The 21417-nt window shown below is 43.3% G+C and overlaps 1 protein-coding gene across 1 annotated transcript in view; it reads left to right on the forward strand.

The window, feature by feature from the left end:
• Positions 1 to 17586: 17586 nt before the first annotated feature.
• LOC126950923 (uncharacterized) overlaps positions 17587 to 21417 on the forward strand; it is a 48983-nt gene continuing 45152 nt past the window's right edge. Inside the window, 1 exon segment of the mRNA XM_050784848.1 lies at positions 17587 to 17649. Coding sequence (XP_050640805.1) covers positions 17587 to 17649 — 63 coding nt within the window.

The raw sequence follows: 21417 nt of genomic DNA on the forward strand, positions 1-21417 counted from the left end.
AGTATTTTACCCCCAAACATGTTTCTTTGCCATATTTTGAAATGGCCCTGCAAAGCTGTTCTTTGTGGGAGAAAATTTGCATCTGCAAATAATCTCTATTAACATAGCTAGATCTTTTCCTTCCAGGCCCTCTGAATCCTTAAGAGAGTCTAGCACCTTTTAAAAGATCTGAATAGGAAACATTTGTCATCTATTGTCTCTAAGGGTGGCCACTATAAGACTTCAAAAGAACCTTGGTCTCCACAATCTTTTATCTTATTGTCCAAGCTGGAGTGCAATAGTGCGATCTCGGCTCACTGCAACCCGTCTCTCAAGTTCAAGCGATTCTTCTGCCTCAGCCTTTCGAGTGAACATTTTTTTTTTCTATTGATCCCAGGTCTTTAGACAAACTCAACCAATTGTCAACCAGAAAATGTTGAAATTTACCTATAATAATAGTAAAGCTGCCCACAAATTATTCGCTATTCCTCCAATTTTGAGGTCCAGTCTAATCCCCTTCTAATCTGAACTGGTCTTAGTGCTTGCTTATCCAGTAGAATACAGCAGAAACGATAACTGACCATTTTCTACAACCAGGCCTTAAGAGACTTAAGGCAGCTTACAGTGCTGCCTCCTCTCCCTTGGGACACTCATTCTTGAAATCCATACTATGAGGAAGCCCAAGCAGCTATGAGGAGGCCCATGTGGGGGTAGATAAAGAGCCCTTACCGACAGGCCAAGGCTGAACTCCCAGAAGACCTCAGCCATGTGAGGGAGTGCCCGTGGAAATAAAATCTCTGTGTCTACTTAGGCAACTTTAGCTGATGCAATATGGAAAAAATATCAAGCTGTTCATGTTCAGCTGAGCTCTTCCTGATTTCCTGATCACAAATCATTAGCAAAATAAAATTAAGTTAGTAAGTTTTGGGGTAGTTTGTTGCACTGCAAGAGATAATCAGAACAGGGCCTTTAAAAAAATTCCTTTTTGTGTATTAATATCCTATGGCTGCTGCCCTAACAAAATACCATGAACTAGGTGGCTTAAACAATATCATTTAATTATCTTACAGTTCTAGAGACTGAAAGTTCAATGTTAAGGTACTGGCAGGACTGATTTGATTCTAGGGCCTCTCTTCTTGGCTTTGCAGATGGCCATGTTCACTCTATTTCTTCGCATAATCTTTCTTCTGTTCTCACACATCCCCAGTATCCCTTTGTGAGCCTAAATTTCCTCTTGTTACAAGGACACCAGTCAGACTGTATTAAGACCCATCCTAATAGCCTCATCTTAACTTAATAATTTTAACTCTTTATTTTTTATCTATTTTTAAAATGTTTATTCTTTTGACATAGGGTCTCTCTCTGTCACCCAGGCTGTAGTGCAGGGGCATGTTCTTGGCTCACTGCAACCTCCACCTCCCCGGTTTAAGTGATTCTTATGCCTCAGCCTCCTGAGGAACTGGAATTACTGGCATGCACCACAATGCCCAGCTAATTTTTGTATTTTTAGTAGAGACAAGGTTTTACCATGTTGGCCAGGCTGGTCTTGAACTCCTGGCCTTGAGTGATCTGCCTCCCTCGTTTTTTCGAAGTGCTGGGATTACAGGCATGAGCCACCATGCCCTGCCCACTTTCAGTCTTTAAAAACATCTCCAAATATGATTACATTCTGAGGCACTGGGAGTTAAGTCTTCAACATATGGATTATGGGATAAATACAATTCAGCCTATAAATTATGGATTAAGGAGTTTCAAAATAGAGCAAAATTACACACATGTCTTCAATGTACCATTTCCCCCACCCCCTACAGCAGTCCCTGGTTTGTTTTCCACATTACAAACTCAGTGTCCATCATAACAACTCAGATTCATAACAACACATCAAAACATAATAAGCCCCTTTAAAATGGCTTTTGTGTGTGTGTGTGTGTGTGTGTGTGTGTGTGTGATGGAGTTTCACCCTTGTTGCCCAGACTGGAATGCAATAGAGCGATCTCAGCTCTGTCTCCCAGGTTCAAGCAATTATCTTGCCTCAGCCTCCTGAGTAGCTGGGATTACAGGCATGCACCACCAGGCCCAGCTAATTATTATTATTATTATTTTTTTAAGTAGAGACAGGGTTTCTCCACATTGGTCAGGCTGGTCTTGAACTCCCGACCTCAGGTGATCTGCCCACCTCAGCTTCCCAAAGTTCTGAGATTACAGGCGTGAGCCACAGCACCCGGCCTAAAATGGCTTTTAAGCCTAGTTCATTTTACCCTTTATATAGAACGGAGCATCTGTTTAATGAACACCAAGCATAAGGCAGGAAATATGGTATACAAGATGAAAAAGGAAGTTTGCCCGTAAATCATGTGGGTAGAACCAGTTTCTTAAACAATGCATAAGGGCCAAATAATGTTTATAGTCATTCTGGAATCACAAATCTGGGAAAATTACCCAGTAAAAGCACTGCAAATCTCAAGTCCCTTATATAATAAGGAGCCTTCTGAGTGATTGTATGTGACACCTGCTAGACCAATTTATTAGCAATATTAATAAAGGCAATTATTTGATGTTATGCAGTTAGCTTTCTGTTTTGCTTGCTTATTGCTGCAAAGGAAAAACCTTAGAGGCTTAAAGCAACAACAACCACTTGTTATCTTTTAATTATGTGGGTTATCTAGGCAGTTTTGTGGGTCTGGCTTGTAGCCTTCTGTGTGATTGCAGACACCTGGTCAGTTGTTGTGCCTGAAGTCACCTGGAAGCTGCATTTGGATAACTTCTCCTATCCATGGGGTCTCTCCTCATGGTCCCTCTCCCAAGATAGCTGGACTTCAACATGGTGGTTCAGAGAATCCCAAAAATGCAGAAATGGTAGCTGCCTGGGCTCAGATAGCACAGAACATGACTTCCTCTGCCTTCTCCTGGTTAAAGCAAGTCAGAGGCCAACATCAATTCACGATGGGAGGGGACTCTATAAAGGTGTGACTATCAGGAGGTGTGGTTCATGGACCCCATTGCTAGACGCCAGCTGTCCCATGCTTCTCCTGGATGTATTGGGTAAATCACTTCATCTTTCTTGAGCTTGGGCAATTTCAATAGTCTCCTATTTGCTCTCCCTATTCTACTGTCACTCTTCTTCAGTTCATTCTCTTCTGCAGCCAGAAAGATTCCATAAAACATTGGTCAGGATCAGGTGTGCTGTCTCACACTTATAATCCTAGCACTTTGGAAGGCTAAAACAGGAGGATCGCTTGAGGCCAGAAATTTGAGACCAGTCTGGGCAGCATAGTGAGACCCCATCTCTATGAAACTAAAAATGAAAATGAAATTAGCTGGGTGACATGGTGCACACCTGTATCCCCAGCTGCTTGGGAGGCTGAAGCGGGATGATCACTGGAGGCCCGAAGTTGGAGGCTGCAATGAGCTATGATGGCACCACTGCACTCCATCTTGGGCGACAGAGCAAGACCCCAACTCTAAAAAAAAAAAATGAATAAAATAAAACAAAAAATAAAAACCTTCAATCAAGTTGGCTCTCAGGTCAAAACCCACTGCTGCTTTCCACTGAGAAGAAAGCTGTAGTTGTTAGTTCCTGCAACATCCCACATAGTCCTCCCACTCTTCCCTCTATCCCATGTCATCCTCCAATCTCATCAATTCCTTTCCCGTGTTTCACTCTACGCAGCTACACAGACTTCCTTGTTTCTCTTTAAGGCTCCAGGCTTTCTCCTTCCTCTGTCTTTTCACTTGCTGTTCCCTCTCTTTGGAATGCTGTTCCCTGCATATTCCCCTGACTCACTCCCTCATCTCCTTCCAGTCTTTACCCAAATGTCACTTCAGTGAGGACTTCCCTGACCATCATCTTTTATTTATTTATTTATTTATTTATTTATTTATTTATTTATTTTGAGATGGAGTTTTGCTCTTGTTGCCCAGGCTGGAATGCAGTGGCACAATCTCGGCTCACCGCAACCTCTGCCTCCTGGATTCAAGCGATTCTCATGCCTCAGCCTCCCAAGTAGCTGGGATTACAGGCATGCAGCACCACGCTCGGCTAATTTTTGTATTTTTAGTAGAGACGGGGTTTCACCATGTTGGCCAGGATGGTCTCAAACTCCCCATCTCAGGTGATCCGTACGCCTCGGCCTCCCAAAGTGCTGGGATTACAAGTGTGAGCCACTGCGCCCAGCCAAGGCTCTTAATAGGCACTCTATGGTCATCTGTTGAGCAAAGGAGTAAATCCTTGTATGTGTAATGGGATGACAGATCCCTGTCTCATTACTGTACAGAGTTATGGGGGTCATCAAACATAATCACTGAAGTTCAAGTCTCTTTAAAATGTTAACGTGTTATGTAAATTTAAGTGAGTAGTGAAATCCTATTTAACTCTAAGCCCTAGGCTAAGGTCCAGAAGTCTAATTGGGTCATGTTTCGAAGGCAAAATTGTTACTGGAAAGGGGTCCAGATCCAGATCCCAAGAGAGAGTTCTTGGATTTCACACAAGAAAGAATTCAGGGCAAGTCCATAGAGTAAAATAAAAGCAAGTTTATGAGGAAAGTAAAGAAATAAAAGAATGGTTACTCCAAAGACAGCGCAGGGTATTCCCCAAAGTAAGAGGAGGAATGCATCCACCCTAGGTATGATACTTGCTTACATATGGGATTAAAAAAAAAAAAAAAAAAGATCATGGGGAGATGTGCTCTGCTACAGGGGTTTGTGATAAAGGATTAATTTTCTTAATGACTATATTTTGCAAGAATCAATATTATTATCTTTAAAACAAAATTAGGAATGCTTCTGTTCTCAAGACAGCGGGATATCAGGACACCCCCACGTCTGGGTGTGTTTAGTAAACTTTATCAATCTGTTCCCTTCACCATAAACATCTAGAGGCTAGGAATACCTAACTTTCTGGGAACACGGCCCAGCAAGTCCCAGTCTCATTTTTTTTTCTAGCCGTCACTCAAGATGGAGTCACTCTGGTTCGAACACGTCTGACCAAATTGCTAAGTTTGAAATATAACAAACAAGAAGTCATTTCTGGACTTGTCTCTTCCTCCCCAGTCTACCTCCAGTCAACTCCATCATCAGCCTATCTGGGCTCCTCTTTCTCGGGTTCAACTTCTCTCTTCCCTCTGTTCCCTTGTGAAGTCAGATTCAAAGTTAATGCAAGGGTATGGCCTTTATAAGCTCCAAGGCAGTCCTCAACAGAGGTCATTCTATCCCTTACTCTCACACACCTGCTAGGGTTAAAATTGGGATAAAGTGGCTAGGAGACACCCTGCTGGGACCTTGATCCAAAATGACAGGTTTCAGTATAGTATTCTAGAAATTATCTTAATAGTTTATTGGGCACCAACTCCATGAATGAGGTAGCCCTAGGATGCCTTAGCACCCCTTATTGGTTCTCCTAACCCTCCTCACTACTCTATAAACAATTACTTCATTAGATGCCTTTCAGAACATTTGTAGAGGATTATCTTTCCTGGATCCTGCCTCCAACTCTCACTGGGCTTCCTCCCTTTCTCTCTCAGGCTTGCGGGGATGCTGGCTTCCCACTGCTGCTACTTCCTGAGTGCATCAATAGCCCCTGTTGTTCCCTTAATCCTATTTATATTCCTTGGTTTCTAATGTAACCTCATCTCCCTGTGACTTCCCTCTAAGGCCAACCAGTGTTGTCATAAAAGTAGTCCCCCCAGGGCCTTCTCTGCTGCCTGAAATCTGGCCAAAAAGTGACTTCGCCACCCATTCCTCACCCAACCAGTTATTGGAGAAATAAATATACCAGTGTTTGTTTTTTTGTTTGTTTCAACAAAACTCCTGGAAAGAGGGGTTTTTTACTCATAGTCTCTGATTTTTTTTTTTTTTTCATCTCAACCCCAAGGTATGGTTTAGCTGTGTTCCCACCCAAATTTCATCTTGAATTGCAGCTCCCATAATTCCCACGTGTTGTGGGAGGGACCTAGTGGGAGATAATTGAATTGTGGGGATGGTTTCTCTTATACTGTTCTCATAGTAGTGAACACGTCTCACAGAGCTGATGATTTTATAAGGGGTTTCCCCTTTTGCTTGGCTCTTTCATTCCTTCTTTGCCTGCTGCCTCCTCCATGATTGTGAGGCATCTCCAGCCACGTGGAAGTGCAAGTCCATTAAACCTCTTTTTTTTTTTTTTTCTAAATTACCCAGTCTTAGGTATGTCTTTATCAGCAGCGTGAGAACACACTAATACACCCCACTTCTCCATCATATTTTCATCCCCACTCTTCCACAAATGCTACTTGTGTCAATGTCATTACTGACCTCCATGTTGCTAAATGTATGGACCAACTCTCAGTCTTATTCTGACTTGACGATGGGCAGCATTTGACAGAATCGAATCCTCCTTCCTCCTTGAAACACCATTCCAAGGTTTAGGGAAACCTCTAAACCATGGAGGTCCTGGGGCTCAGTCAATGGGCCTCTCTTCTCCAATGATCTTCATTCCCTTGGTGAATTTATCCAGCCACGTGGCTTATATATAATCTGCAGACTGATCTATAATTTCCATCTGCATCCTGGGCCTCTCCCTGGAGTTTCAGCTGCATATATCTACCTTTGCAATATCTTCACTTAGGTCTCTCATGGACATCTCAGGCCAAACTCCTGATTTTCCACATTTTAGTAAGCAGCAATTCAATCATCTGATGCTTAGCCTAAAAACCTTGACATCATCTTTGGCTCATTTCTTTCTCACACCCCACATCAGTAAATTTTGTCACATCTACCTTCAACATATATTCAGATTCTGACCTCTTCCCACCACCTCTACTGCTACCATTGCGGTACAAGGGTACGAGTCATTGACATATAAACATGTCTTTGTTCGAAAATACGTCCCTTTACACAAGTCTCCCTCCAGCTACCACCCAATGCATGGTTAGTTTTCTCTCATTATTTTAGTCTCAGCTCTCTTATAAATTTTTATATTTTTATTTATTTATTTTTGTGACGAGGCCCTACTCTGTCACCCAGGCTGGAGTGCAATGGCATGATCATACCTCACTATATCCTTCAATTCCTGGGCTCAAGAGATCCTCCCATCTCAGCCTCCTAAGTAGCTGGGACTACTGGCACGTGCCACTGTTCCTGGCTAATTGTTTTAATTTTTTATAGAGATGGCGTCTCTCTATGTTGCCCAGGCTGGTCTTGAACTCCTGGGCTCAAGCAGTCCTCTTGGCCTGGGCTCCCAAAGTGCTGAAATTACAAATGTGAGTCGCCATGCCCAGCCTCCACTCTCTTTAGAAAGGTCTTCGCTGACACACGCATCTGAGATTGCTCCCACTTCACCACCATCTTTCTCCAGCCATTACACAATTATATTGCTTCCCTATTTCTTTTTTTTTTTTTTTTTTTTTTTAAACAGCATTTCACTCTTGTTGCCCAGGCTGGAGTGCAGTGGTGTGATCTGCCTCCTGGGTTCAAGCAATTCTCCTGCTTCAACCTCTGCCTCCCAGGTTCAAGCGATTCTCCTGCCTCAGCCTCCCAAGTAGCTGGGATTACAGGCATGCACCATCACACCCAGCTAATTTTGTATTTTCAGTAGAAACGGGGTTTCACCATGTTGGCCAGGCTGGTCTCAAACTCCCGACCTCAGGTGATCCACCCGCCTCGGCCTCCCATAATGCTGGGATTACAGACGTGAGCTACTGTACCTGGTCCTGCTTCCCTATTTCTTATTACTTTGTAAAAAATATATTTTATATGTTTATCTGCTTTTTTTTTTTTTTTTTTTCCTGCTTCAGTCTTGTAAATGTGTGTAACTTCTATGCTGTGAAGTATCAAGAGCCTGGTACAGGGTTCACTTGTATTATGACTGTCAATAAAAATTTGTTATATTATCTCTATAAAGCCCTTCTGTTTCTAAGAATGTTATAATGAATATACGAATGAATATTAGTGGTTTCCTTAAGCCTCCTGGTGTTGTGATCGGAAGGAAATGAGATGATGGCATGTTGAAAGCACTTTGTCAACTACAAAACATTACCTGAATTTAAGAAGGTGTTTGTGTCTGGGCCTGGTGGCTCATACCTGTAATCCCAGCACTTTGGAAGGCTGAGGCAGGTGGATCACCTGAGGTCAGGAGTTTGAGACCAGCCTGACTGACAAGCTGAAACCCCATCTGTACTAAAAATACAAAAATTAGCCGGGTGTGGTGGCAGGTGCCTGTAGTTCCCACTACTCGGAGACAGGAGAATTACTTGAACCCAGGAGGTGGAGGTTGCAGTGAGCCGAGATGGCACCACTGCACTCCAGCCTGGGCGATGGGGCAAGACTCCATCTCAAAAAAAAAGAAAGAAAAAGAAGAAGATGTTCGCATAAATAACCATTCAAGGTTTCCTAAAACGAATGTCTTCCCTGAAGGAGGAGGACCCTTTTATTTGGTATTTTCCTGGCCAAGGCAAGCTCATAAACTGACAAGGGCATATGTATGCTCTCAAGACTAAGGGCAAAGCTTGCACCCTATGTTTATGTTACGTTGTTCTGCAATGCTTGTTTTGGCTTGATTGTGTGAGTTCAAAATGTCAAAGTATAAAAAACTCAGTAGGGGATGGCCCCTACTTAATCAACGGCCAGGTTCCTCTGCTTTGAAATTGGTCCCCAAAGTTTGCTTCCCAGGAGCCTTGTATGTCAGGTGCATGGGGAAGATCATCTTAGTTCAAATCTTTCCCCCTAGGCATTCTAATTATTTTTTTAAATCTTAGGTAAAAGAGAAAATACATGTACATACTCTGCAGTATGAATGTATGTGGGTTTTTCCCCCTCCTCTTTATCATTTTAAGGAAAGTTTCCCCTTTATAGGCAAAGTCAAGAGTAAGGCTGAGGCAACAACGAAGGGCAGAAATGCTACCTTCTTTTTGTTTTAGAATTTTATGTCTGGGCAAGGGGGCTCACGCCTATAATCTCAGCACTTTGGGAGGCCAAGGCGGGTGGATCACTTGAGGCTAGGAGTTCAAGACCAGCCTGGCCAACATGGTGAAACCTCACCTCTACTAAAAATGCAAAAATTCATCGGGCGTGGTGGCACATGCCTGTAGTCCCAGCTACTCTGGAGGCTGAGGCATGAGAATCACTTGAAACTGGGATGCGGAGGTTGCAGTGAGCCGAGATCGCACCACTGCACTCCAGCTTGGGTGACACAGCAAGACTCTGTCTCAAAAAAAAAAGAAAAAAAAAATTATTCCAAGTGTTTGACCTTAGGATTTTCTGAGCTTTTTTGGTCAGCCGATGCACCTAGGTCAGACATTTTGGATGTGATTTTGTCATGCACCATGGGCTGTGTCCAGCCATCCATCGACCCACACCTCTGCTCCTGGTCCACTGACTACACTCACATCTGTACACTAAGTACCTACACGACATTCATCCTTCTCTCATCGCCTCTCCAGCAAAATGTTCCAGCAAAAGACAGCAAGAGCCTGTGAGCACCTCCCCACCACATACTTCCTTGGGATACAGTATCCTGACTCAGAGACAGTAAATCATATCCAGCCATCCCATAGGATTTCAGCCACTATAGCTCTCTGAGAAGACAGAATTTGTGGCAAAGGGTAATGAAGAGCGTATGTGTTTCCTCCTCATTTACAGAAACTAAAGCTATTTTTCCTTAAGGCTGAGCCTGTAACCACAGTGTCTGCAGCAGTCCCTGCCCTCTCAGTAGACAACATATTTTTCTGAAAATGCATCCCACAGGCCACGAGAGATGCAAGGTGATCTCTAATAGAAGGGACTGGTGGTCAAGTAAGTGTAGATACTCTGCATACCATAATGCTGTGTCAGAGATAGTTAATGCATAATAGCAGAGTAAAGCCTCTGAGATTTTTCTGCAAGGGAAAAAAAAAATCACTTAATTTTGCATAACTCTATACTTCCTCAATTTATATCACAGAACCCTTGACACTTATTTCTCTTAAGACCAGTGTTATGTGCAGTGGCCTTTGGGCAACACTGTTGTGAACAAATCCTTAGATTTGTGAGCAAATCTAATTAACTTTATTTCAGATCTTGAGAATGTGAGGAAGGGCTAATTGGTGTTGCATTTTCTTACCAAGCTGTCTCACAGTGACTCTGCACCAAATTAAGCCAGAAGTGCGAGCATGCTCCTAAACAGCAAGGCAGAAAGCTTCACCAAAGCCTCCTTCTCACGGTGAAGAAATATGATGTTCTTAACATCAGAATTGCAGATATTTTTCACATAAGTGCATTCCAATGATATAACTTTACATTTAGGGAAGCATCCTTCAGATGAACTGCATAATATTTTTCAAATTCAACCACAGAATTAATCATGTTCTCTCCCTGCTTCATTTTAAAGAGGAAAAAATATCAGAAAGTAAAGGCAATTTTTTGTTTGTTTGTTTGTTTTTAAGATGGAGTTTTGCTCGTTGCCCGGGCTGGAGTGCAGTGGCACAATCTCAGTCTCGGCTCACTGCAACCTCCACCCCCCGAGTTCAAGCCATTCTCCTGCCTCAGCCTCCCGAGTAGCTGGGATTGCAGGCACGCACCACCACATCCAGCTAATTTTTGTATTTTTAGTAGAGATGAGGTTTCACCATTTTGGCCAGGTTGGTCTCGAACTCCTGACCGCAGGTGATCCACCCACCTCGGCTTCCCAAAGTGCCGGGATTACAAGCGTGAGTCCCAGTGCCTGCCCAAGGTGTTTGTTTTGAAAACAAATATAAAATCAAGTTTCCCCAACAGGAGTTTTGAGGTGTCATTAGAAGATAATAAGATGAAGAGGGAAAGGGCATTCTGGAAGGGAAGCCTGGGATGGGGTGTCCTGCTATGGCTGGAGTGGGAACTGAGGCTGGGAAGAAGGCAGGTGCCAGATCACAGGAATCTCTTGGTGTTAATGTAGGAGATTTGAACACTTTCCCATAAGAGGAGGCTTTGACAACTGTTATTAGGAGAGAAATATGACCAGATTTCTATTTTAGAGCCTTCAAACCTGGCTGCCTGGTAAACTGAAAGTTGAGTTGGAAGAAATGCAGATTGGAATCAGGCAGACAGAGTAGGAACCTACTGCAATAGTCCATGCAAGAATTGGTAATAACCTGAACTGAGACAGTGGCAGGATGGAACTGGAGAGGAAGGGATGCATGGTAGGTGATATGACTTGGCTTTGTCCCCACCCAAATTTCACCTCGAATTGTAATAATCCTCAGGTGTCAAGAGTGGGGCCAGGTGGAGATAATCAAATAATGAGGGTGGTTTTGCCCATACTGTTTTCATGGTAGTGAATAAGTGTCATGAGATCTGATGGTTTTATAAATGGGAGTTCCCCTGCACAAGCTTTCTCTTGCCTGCTGCCACGTAAGACGTCCCCCTTGGTCTTCCTTTGTCTTCTGCCATGATTATGAGGTCTCCCCAGCCATGTGGAACTGTGAGTCCATTAAACCTCTTTCTTTTGTAAATTACCTGGTCTCGGGTATGTCTTTATTAGCAGCATGAGAACAGATGAATACAGCAGGAGGTATCTGCTTGTCAGAAGGGTTGAAAGAGATATGGGCTGAATTCAGTGAATGGATGGCTGCTATTGGCTCACCTTCTTGTGTGTGTGTCAGTACAAGAGCTTTGCACTGGGATCAGGCAGGCCAGAGTCTCCTCCAGTGCTGTGACTGTTTGCCTTTTAGAACTTGACCATTCACCTCCCAGGGTCAAGCTCTGCTAGGTAAAATAAGACAGAGCAGCTAATTCCCAACCCTGACATCATGGGAACTCATTCTACATCTTCATTAAGGCCTCCATAAAATTAGAAAGTATTGTACAATTGCCATTTTCTGTCTTATTTATACATTGCTCTGATTTTCTATCACAGTCTAAAAACCTAAAAAATATCACCCTCAAAATACAGTGGCTTACAACAACAATTTATTGATTGTTCACAGTTCTCTGGGATGACAGGGCTCAGCTAGGGACTCTCACTTGGTTTTCTCATGTGCTGGAGCTGTAGTCATCTGAGCTGGGGTGGACATCCAAGATGGGGCACTTACATAGCTAACAATTGATGTGGGCCATTGGTTGAGAGTTCAACAAGGACCATTGGCCAGTGTGCTTACATATGGCTTTTCCACATGGCTTGGGCTTCTCACAGCATTGCAGCTGAGTTCCCAAAGGGAACACCCTACAAGTAAGCTTTCAAAGAGATCCAGGCAGAATCTGCAAGGTTTCTTTTGACCTATCTTTGAAAGGCCCAGAGTGTCATATTCACTGCATTGTATTAGTTAAGCAAGTAACCAAGGTCAGCCAGATTTACAGGAAGGAAAATTAAACTCCACTTCTTGTTGAGAAAATGGCAAAGTCACATCACAGGAGAACATATGGGAAAGGAAGTACTGTTGCTGCTATTTTTGAAAAATACAATCTGCCATATAGGTATTTGAAAACATAACCATTTTTCCCACTAACTCTTTGAGAATGGAAACTTTTGCTTATTTTATTTTTATCCTCCCCCTTTCCTTTGTTCTATATCCCAATCTGCATGCCTATCAAGGCTAATATCACACACACTCTAGGAAGCAAATGGGTTTTGTTAAGTTTGAATTGAGAGGGTAGAAGGGTAACCTGCACTTTATTAAGTGAGAAGAACAAAGAGCAAATAAATCTTTACAAGATTATTTTAGGGGTGTGGACAAACCTTTCTTTGTAATTTTATTTTTTAGATATTGGGTCTTGCTCTGTCACCCAGGCTGGAGTGCCGTAGCGCAATCACAGCTCACTGCAACCTCAAACTCCTGGGCTGGCAATCTTCCCATCTCAGCCTTCCGAGTAGCTGGGACTACAGGCACGCACCATTGGGCTTGGCTAATTTTTTTATTTTTATTTTCTTGGAGATACAGTGTCTTGCTATGTTGTCCAGGCTGGTCTCAAACTGCTGGCCTCAACTGATCCTCTCGCCTCATCCTCCCAAAATGCTGAATTATAGGCTCAAGCTATGGCATCCAGCCTGAGCTTTTTTGGTCTCAATTTATGAATTGACTGTGTGTTATCAGGGTTGTCCAGTGAAACAAAATCAATAGGAGAGATACAGAGATGATAGATAGAGATAGATAGATAGATAGATAGATAGATAGATAGATAGATAGATAGTCAGTCGATAGACACATATCTCTGTAGGTAGCAAAACTAACTAAAATAAAATGTTGAGTGCAGTAGAGGAGATATGGGGGTGCTCAGAGGAGAAAGCGAACAACTGCTCTGAGGGCTGACAACACCCACAATGAGAAATGGCACGTGTACCTCCCAGCCCATGGCTTGACAGAGCCCTCTATGTGCCCTACTCCCATTAGTCCATCTAAAATACCCAAGGCTCATTGTTCCATTGCTCCCTAAAGACCGCTAGGCAAGATCATCACCTGTTACTTGTTAAATCCAGTATCCATCAACCCTGGGTACCAAATAGAATCACCTAAGGGAGCCTTAAGAGTTACTCAGACTAGTCGGGAACAGTGGCTCATGCCTGTAATCCCAGCACTTTGGGAGGCCAAGGTGGGTGTATTACCTGAGCTCGGGAGTTCAAGACCAGCCTAACCAACATGGAGAAACCCCGTCTCTACTAAAAATACAAAATTAGCTGGGTGTGGTGGCACATGCCTGTAATCCCAGCTACTCGGGAGGCTGAAGCAGGAGAATCGCTTGAACCTGGGAGGCAGAGGTTGCAGTGAGCCAAGATTGTGCCATTGCACTCAAACCTGGGCAATAAGAGGGAAACTCTGTTAAAAAAAAAAAAAAAAAGAAAGAAAGAAAGAAAGAAAGAAAAGAAAAAGAAAAAGAGAGAAAAAAAGACATACTGGACATTCTGAGTATCCCAGGAGGTCTGCCTGGTAGAGGAGGCAGAGCCACATTAGAGAGAGGCTGTGTGAGTGCATCATGAGAGCAGGGGCCTAAGAGATGAACATAGTGTCCTAAAGGGCATGGCCCGTGGTATCAGATGAGAATCCAATGCTAGAGTTTCTCTAATAAACACTCACCTCAACGCTAATCTCACTGAGGAAGAACTGGAGTTTAGGCATCTGAAGCACCATAGCGGAAACACCATAGCAGAAACATCAGGACTATTCTTTCCTCTTCCTCTCCATGGTGGTCTGAAAAATGTCTCCCACCTCTCAAAAATATCTAGGTCCTGTTCCCTGGAACTTGCAAATGTTATCTTTTTCTTTCTTTTCTTTTCTTTTTCTTTTTTTTTTTTTTTTTTTTTTTGAGACGGAGTCTCGCTGTCATCCAGGCTAGAGTGCAGTGGCTGGATCTTGGCTCACTCTCAAGCTCTGCCTCCCAGGTTTATGCCATTCTCCTGCCTCAGCCTCCCAAGTAGCTGGGACTACAGGCGCCCGCCACCTCGCCCGGCTAGTTTTTTGTATTTTTTAGTAGAGACGGGGTTTCACCGTGTTAGCCAGGATGGTCTCCATCTCCTGACCTCGTGATCCGCCCATCTCGGCATCCCAAAGTCCTGGGATTACAGGCTTGAGCCACCGCGCCCGGTCCTCTTTTTTTTTTTTTTTTCCGAGATGGAGTCTCATTCTCTCACCCAGGCTGGAGTACAGTGGCATGATCTCAGCTCACTGTAACCTCTGCCTCTGGGTTAAAGTGATTCTCCTGCCTCAGCCTCCTAAGTAGCTGGGACTACAGGCACATGCCATGACACCCAGCTAATTTTTGTATTTTTAGTAGAGATGGGGTTTCACCATGTTGGGCAGGCTGGTCTCGAACTCCTAACCTCAAGTGATCCACCCTTCTTGGCCTCCCAAAGTGCTGGGATTACAGGTGTGAGCCACCACGCCTGGCCTGCAAATGTTATCTTATTTGAAAAAAGCGTGACTGGTCACAGTGACTCACAGCTGTAATCCCAGCACTTTGAGAGGCCGAGGTCAGAGGACTGCTTGAGCCCAGGAGTTCAAGACCAGCCTGGGCAACATAGCGAGACCTTGTCTCTACACTACACACACACACACACACACACACACACACTATATATATATATATATATATATATACAGTCCCTACACTATATATATATAGTCTCTACACTATATATATAGTCTCTACATTATATATATATAAACTCTCTATATATAGTCCTACACTATATATATAAATTAGCTGGACATGGTGGTACATGCCTGTAGTCCCAGCTAGTCAGGAGGCTGAGGTGGAAGGATGGCTTGAGCCTGGGAATTCGAGGCTCCCGTGAGCTCTGATCACACCATTGCACTCCAGCCTGGGTGACAGAGCAAGACTCCATCTCAGAAAAAAAAAAAAAAAGTCTTTGCTGATGTGATTAATTTAAGGACCTTTGAGATAAGGAGATTGTCCTGGGTTAGCCAGGTTGGCCCTCAATGCAATCACAAGTGTCCTTATCAGAAAGAAATAGAGGGACAATTACATGCAGAAGAGACAGAGGCGGTGTGACCACAGGAGCGGAGACTGAATGACACAGCCACAAGCCAAGGAAAGCCTGCAGCCGCAGAAGCTGGTAGAGGTCAGGAGCAGACAATCTCCAGAGCACCAGAAGGAGCTCAGCCCTGCTGACACATGGACTTCTGCCCAGTGCTACCAAATTCAGACTTCTGGACTCTAGAACTGTGAGAGAATACATTTCTGTTGTTTTAAGCTGTGAAGTTTGTGGTCACTTGTTACAGCTGCCACAGGGAACTAATACACTCTGCAACCATGGAAGAGCTGTGCTTATTAAAAAGCAGAGACAGGCCAGGCAGGGTGGCTCACACCTGTCATCCCAGCACTTTGGGAGGCTGAGGGGGAGCAGATCATTTGAGGTCAGGAGTTTGAGACCACCCTGGCAAACATGGTGAAATCCCATCTTAACTGAAAATACAAAAATTAGCCAGGCCTGGTGACGACCACTTGTAATCCCAGCTACTTGGGAGGCTGAGGCAGGAGAATCACTTGAGCCTGGGAGGCAGAGGCTGCCATGAGCCAAGATCACACCACTGCACTTTGACCTGGGTGAAAAAGCGAAACTCTGTCTCAAAAAAAAAAGTAGAGAAAAAAGACAGAAAGTAGCAGGGAAGAAGCAATGTATGGGCAGCTCCAAGCATGGTCCGTCTGTCCTGAGCTGGTAGCAAGGAAGAAAGCTATTGAATTACTTTCAATTCATCAATATTTGGAATAAAAAATATGGAAGTTTTTATTTAGGGCAGACTGGGCTCTTTAGATATCTAAAGGTAAGGCTGAAACAGGTGAAAGTGAGTGGAGAAGCTATGAAATTGGCTCATGAAATCATCCATGAGCAGGTTCATGGAAGTGGGTAGAAAGACTTTAAACAATAAACAAAGGCTGGGCACAGTGGCTCACACCTGTCATCCCAGCACTTTGTGAGGCTGAGGCGAGCGGATTGTCTGAGGTCAGGAGATCGAGACCAGCCTGGCCAACATGGTGAAAACCCTATCTCTACTAAAAACACAAAAATTAGCCAGGCAAGGTGGCACGCGCCTATAATCCCAGCTACTTGGGAGGCTGAGGCAGGAGAATTGCTTGAACTGGGGAGGCAGAGGTCGCAGTGAGCCACGATTGTGCCACTGCACGTCAGCCTGGGCGACAGGGTGACAGCCCGTCTCAAAAAAACAAAACAAAACAAAAACAAACAATAAACAGAAATGTCACGTGAGTACCTGGATTACAAGCATGAAAATGGAAGGCAGAAATACTGACAAAGCCTCCAATGAGAGACAGGACATGGACCTCCTAGTCCTTGACAGAGCCTTCTCTGAGCCCTGCGTCAGAGGCTGGTGGGTCAGCTGTGCAGAATGGAGGGGATGCACCCATTCTGGGCCAAGGGGGCTAGGCCTGTCCATGGGCTGCAGCAGGAGCACCCACCATTTAGGGCAGGAATAACAAAGCTTCCACTGGAGAGCACCTAAACCGCACGAGTCCTGCCGTCATCTCTGATCCTTACAGTAACCATGCAAAATGGTTATTTCACTCCGTTTTCCAGATGAGAAAAACAGTGGGTCCAAATAGTTAAAAGTAAGTAACTTGCTGACTGGGCTCGGTGGCTCACACCTGTGATCCCAGCACTTTGGGAGGCCGATGTGGGAGGATCACGAGGTCAGGAGATCGAGACCATCATGGCTAACATGGTGAAACCCCATCTTTACTAAAAATACAAAAAATTGGCCAGGCGTGGTGGCACACGCCTGTAGTCCCAGCTACTCGGGAGGCTGAGGCAGGAGAATCGATTGAACCCAGGAGGCAGAGGTTGCAGTGAGCCGAGATTATACCACTGCACTCCAGCCTGGGCAACCGAGTAAGACTCTGTCTAACCAAAAACAAAAAAAAAGGTAGCTTGTTTTTTTGTGTGTTTTTTTTTTTTTTTTTTTTTTAAAAAAAAGGCTTATACATCCAATAAAGGGCAAGGCTCACCTGCCTGCTGTTCTGCTCTTGACATGAAAATATGGCATCTATTATCTAGTTTTCTGTTCTACTCACACATGTCTAATGTCAGGCCTGCAGTCCAAGTTAGCTTCTTTCTAAGACCATGGATATGGTTTGGATCTATGTCCCCACCACATCTCATGTGGAATTGTCATCCTCCATGATGGAGGAGGGTCCCTGGTGGGAGGCAATTCGATCATGGGGGTGGTCCTTTGTGAATGGTTTATCCCATCCCTCTTGGTGAGTGACTCATCCCTGACGGTAAGTGAATTCTCACGAGATCTGATTATTTAAAAGCGTGTAGCACCTCCTCACTCTCTCTCCCTCTCCTGCTCCCACCATGTAAGACACTTTACTCCTCCTTTGCCTTCTGCCATGATTGGAAGCTTCCTGAGGCCTCCCCAGAAGCAGAAGCCGCGATGCTCCCTGTACAGCCTGCAGAACCATGAGCCAATTAAACCTCTTCTCTTTATAAATTACCTAATCTTGGGTATTTCTTTAGAGCAACGCAAGAATGGACTAATACTAGCATTTTATTATTTTTTTATTTTATTTATTTATTTATTTTTGAGACAGAATCTCACTCTGTCACCCAGGCTGGAGTTCAGTGGCATGACCTCAGCTCACTGCAACCTCTGCCTCCCAGGTTCAAGCAATTCTCCTGCCTCAGCCTCCCAAGTAGCTAGGATTACAGGCGCAAGCCACAACACCCAGTGGATTTTTATATTTTTAGTAGAGAAGGGGTTTCACCATATTGGCCAGGCTGGTCTCAAACTCCTGACCTCAGGTGATCCACTCACCTTGGCCTCCCAAAGTACTGGGATTACAGGGGTGAGCCACCATGCTCAACTTAATACAAGCATTTTAATTGTAGGAGCCAGTACTCAAGAATGGGAGACTTACCCTATCGAGTGTGCTTGTGATTAGGCCGGCACCTGTTATTTATTTATTTTGTTTTGCTTTGAGTCCTGTGTGTGTGTGTGTGTGTGTGTGTGTGTGTGTGTGTTTTTTCTTTTGAGTATCATGCATGAGTTCAGGAAACTATCTTTGCAAATATTCTGTGAAATAGATTGATTGTTGCTAATTTGTTTCTGAACATGAAAGAGAAAAGTGACTGACTTCTTTTTGAGTTCTCATAAGGTGTGGATGGTGGAAGAAATATTCTAACATAATACAGGTTGAATACAGGACATATGTTTATTTGCTTTTTGGGGTTTTTTATTTTTTATTTTTTTGAGACGGCATTTCACTGTATCACTCAGGCTGGAGTGCAGTGGCACAATCTCGATTTACTGCAGCCTCTGCCTCCCAGGTTCAAGCAATTCTCCCATTTCAGTCTCCCAAGCAGCTGGGATTACAGGCATGCACTATTATGCTTAGCTAATTTTTTTTTTTATTTTTAGTAGAGAAAGGGTTTCACCATGTTGACCAGGCTGGTCTCAAACTCCTGACCTCAGGTGATCCACCTGCCTTGGCCTCCCAAAATGCTAGGATTACAAGAATGAGCCACCATGCCCGGCCATATTTATTTGATTACACATTTTTTTTTTTTTTTTACCATGATTGACAAGACTCTAACCTCTGCAGCTGAACAGCAATTACTATATTTAAATACCTCTTACCCAAAGTTCTTGGAACCAGAAGATTTTGGATTTCGAATATGTTCAGATTTTGAAATATTTGCATTCAACTTACTGGTTTAGCATCTCAAACCCCCAAATTGGAAATCTGTAATGCTCCAGTGGAATGCTCAACCTGCATTCAGTTCACGTTTTAATAATTATTTGGATTTTGTTGAAAGAAAAACTTCAGGCAAATCAAATGTTACAGGGTTTAATTGAGCAAAGAATAGTTCATGAACTGGGGAGCCCTTGAACCACAATAGGTTTAGAGAATCTCTGGCAGAGCCATTAGCTGAAAGATTTATGAATAAAAAAAGGAATGTGACCTAAAAAAAAAAAACCAAAAGTGAGGTACGGAAACAGCTGGATTTGTTACAACTTGGCGTTTGCCTTATTTGAATAGGGTTTGAAGAGTTGGCCGCCTTTGATTGGCTGAAACTTGGTGATTGGCACAGGAGTAGGTGACAGTGTAACATGTACAGTTAAGTTATAGTTCCCTATGTATGAAGAAATCTTTAGGCACAACTTAAAATATATTTGGCCGGGCATGGTGGCTCATGTCTGTAATCCCAGCACATTGAGAGGCCGAGGCAGGTGGATCACCTGAGGTCAGGAGTTCGAGACCAGCCTGGCCAATATGGTGAAACTCCATCTCTACTAAAAATACAACAGTTAGCTGGGCCTGGTAGTGCACCTGTAATCCCAGCTACTCAGGAGGCTGAGGCAGGAGAATTGCTTGAACCCAGGAGGCGGAGGTTGCAGTGGGCCGAGATCGCATCACTGCATTCCAGTTTGGGCGACAGAGCGAGATTCCATCTCAAAACAAACAAACAAACAAAAACCAGCTTTAATGTGTCTTATTGAGGATGAAAGCATATAATGCACATGAGTGCTTAGTAGCACAGAGCCAGCACATGTGAGAGCGATGGATTTTGTGGTTAAAGTTTCTGTCACTGTTGTCATTTATCGGCGGCCTGTCTTGCCTGCACAGACTTGCATCATGAGGAGTCCAGCATTATCAGCCTTTTCCCTTAGTCATCAAAAAGAAAAATATTTAATAATGTAAATATAATTCACCTAATGGTTGTTCTAATGTCCCTTGCATTGTATTATTTGAAAGCTTGGTTTGCACTTGTAGACTCAATAAATGAATTTTGAGGAAATAACTGATATGATTGGAAATGAAATGAACTGACACAAAGAGTATGTCGTGTCCGGTAATCCCACGCCTGTAATCTCAGCACTTTGGGAGGCCGAAGCGGGCGGATCACAAGGTCAGTAGATCGAGACCAGCCTGGCCAACATGGCAAAATACCATCTCTACTAAAAATACAAAAAATTAGCCGGGCGTGGTGGTGGGCACCTGCAGTTCCAGCTACTCGGGAGACTGAGGCAGGAGAATTGCTTTAACTCAGGAGGCAGAGGTTGCAGTGAGCAGAGATTGCACCACTGCACTCCAGCGTGGGTGACAAAGAGAGACTCTGTCTCAAAGAAAAAAAAAAGAGTATGTCCTGAAAGGCTTCTACAGAGATGAGAAATGAAAAATGCAGTATCTCATTGTTACTATATAGTATTAAAATGTTATCAATATTCTTCCTAGTTACTGATCAATCTTTATTATTTTACTTTCATAAAGAAAAAAATGTATAAAGGCATCTAGTTGTTACTATATATTGCTAAAATGTTATTAATACTATTCTTAGTTACTGATCAATATTACTATATTTTCACAAATAAAAAAATTTATAAAGGTTTTCATATGTTCATTGAGGTTCTGTCTCAAACACCCTCATTTTTCTAAAAGAACATCTGTTTATTTGATCACACATTTTTCAACCATGATTGACAAGATCCTAACCTCTGCAGCTGAACAGAAATTATTATATTTGAAGAAGGGGTGTCAGTGTATAACCAAACTCAGAGATTGAGTATGAAGCCTCAATTCTGGTATGAAACCAGAATGCCAACTTACTAATTGACAGAGAGGAAATATGACAGTTAAACTCACATTATTATCATTCTAAGCAGAGCATTTTTCCCTAAATAAAAGGGAAAAATTGTTAATTGACTTTATAGACTTTGGGCCTTTAACTTTTTTCTAACAACTACAGCAGGAACTATACTTCGCATCCACTCTCCTAATACAATTATTTTTGTATTTTTAGTAGAGACGGGGTTTTGCCACATTAGCCAGGCTGGTCTCAAACTCCTGACCTCAAGTGATCCGCCCACCTCAGCCTCCCAAAGTGCTAGAATTACAGGTGTGAGCCACCGCACCCAGTCATTTTGGGTAGATTAAAGGTTAAGTATTAAAAATAACCTAAAAAGGTAACATAATATTGCTATGTATTTCTGAATATATAGGCTGCTCTCTTCAGACACCACACACACACACACACGCACACAC

Source organism: Macaca thibetana, chromosome 3 (assembly GCF_024542745.1).
Source record: "Macaca thibetana thibetana isolate TM-01 chromosome 3, ASM2454274v1, whole genome shotgun sequence".
NCBI lineage: Eukaryota > Metazoa > Chordata > Mammalia > Primates > Cercopithecidae > Macaca > Macaca thibetana.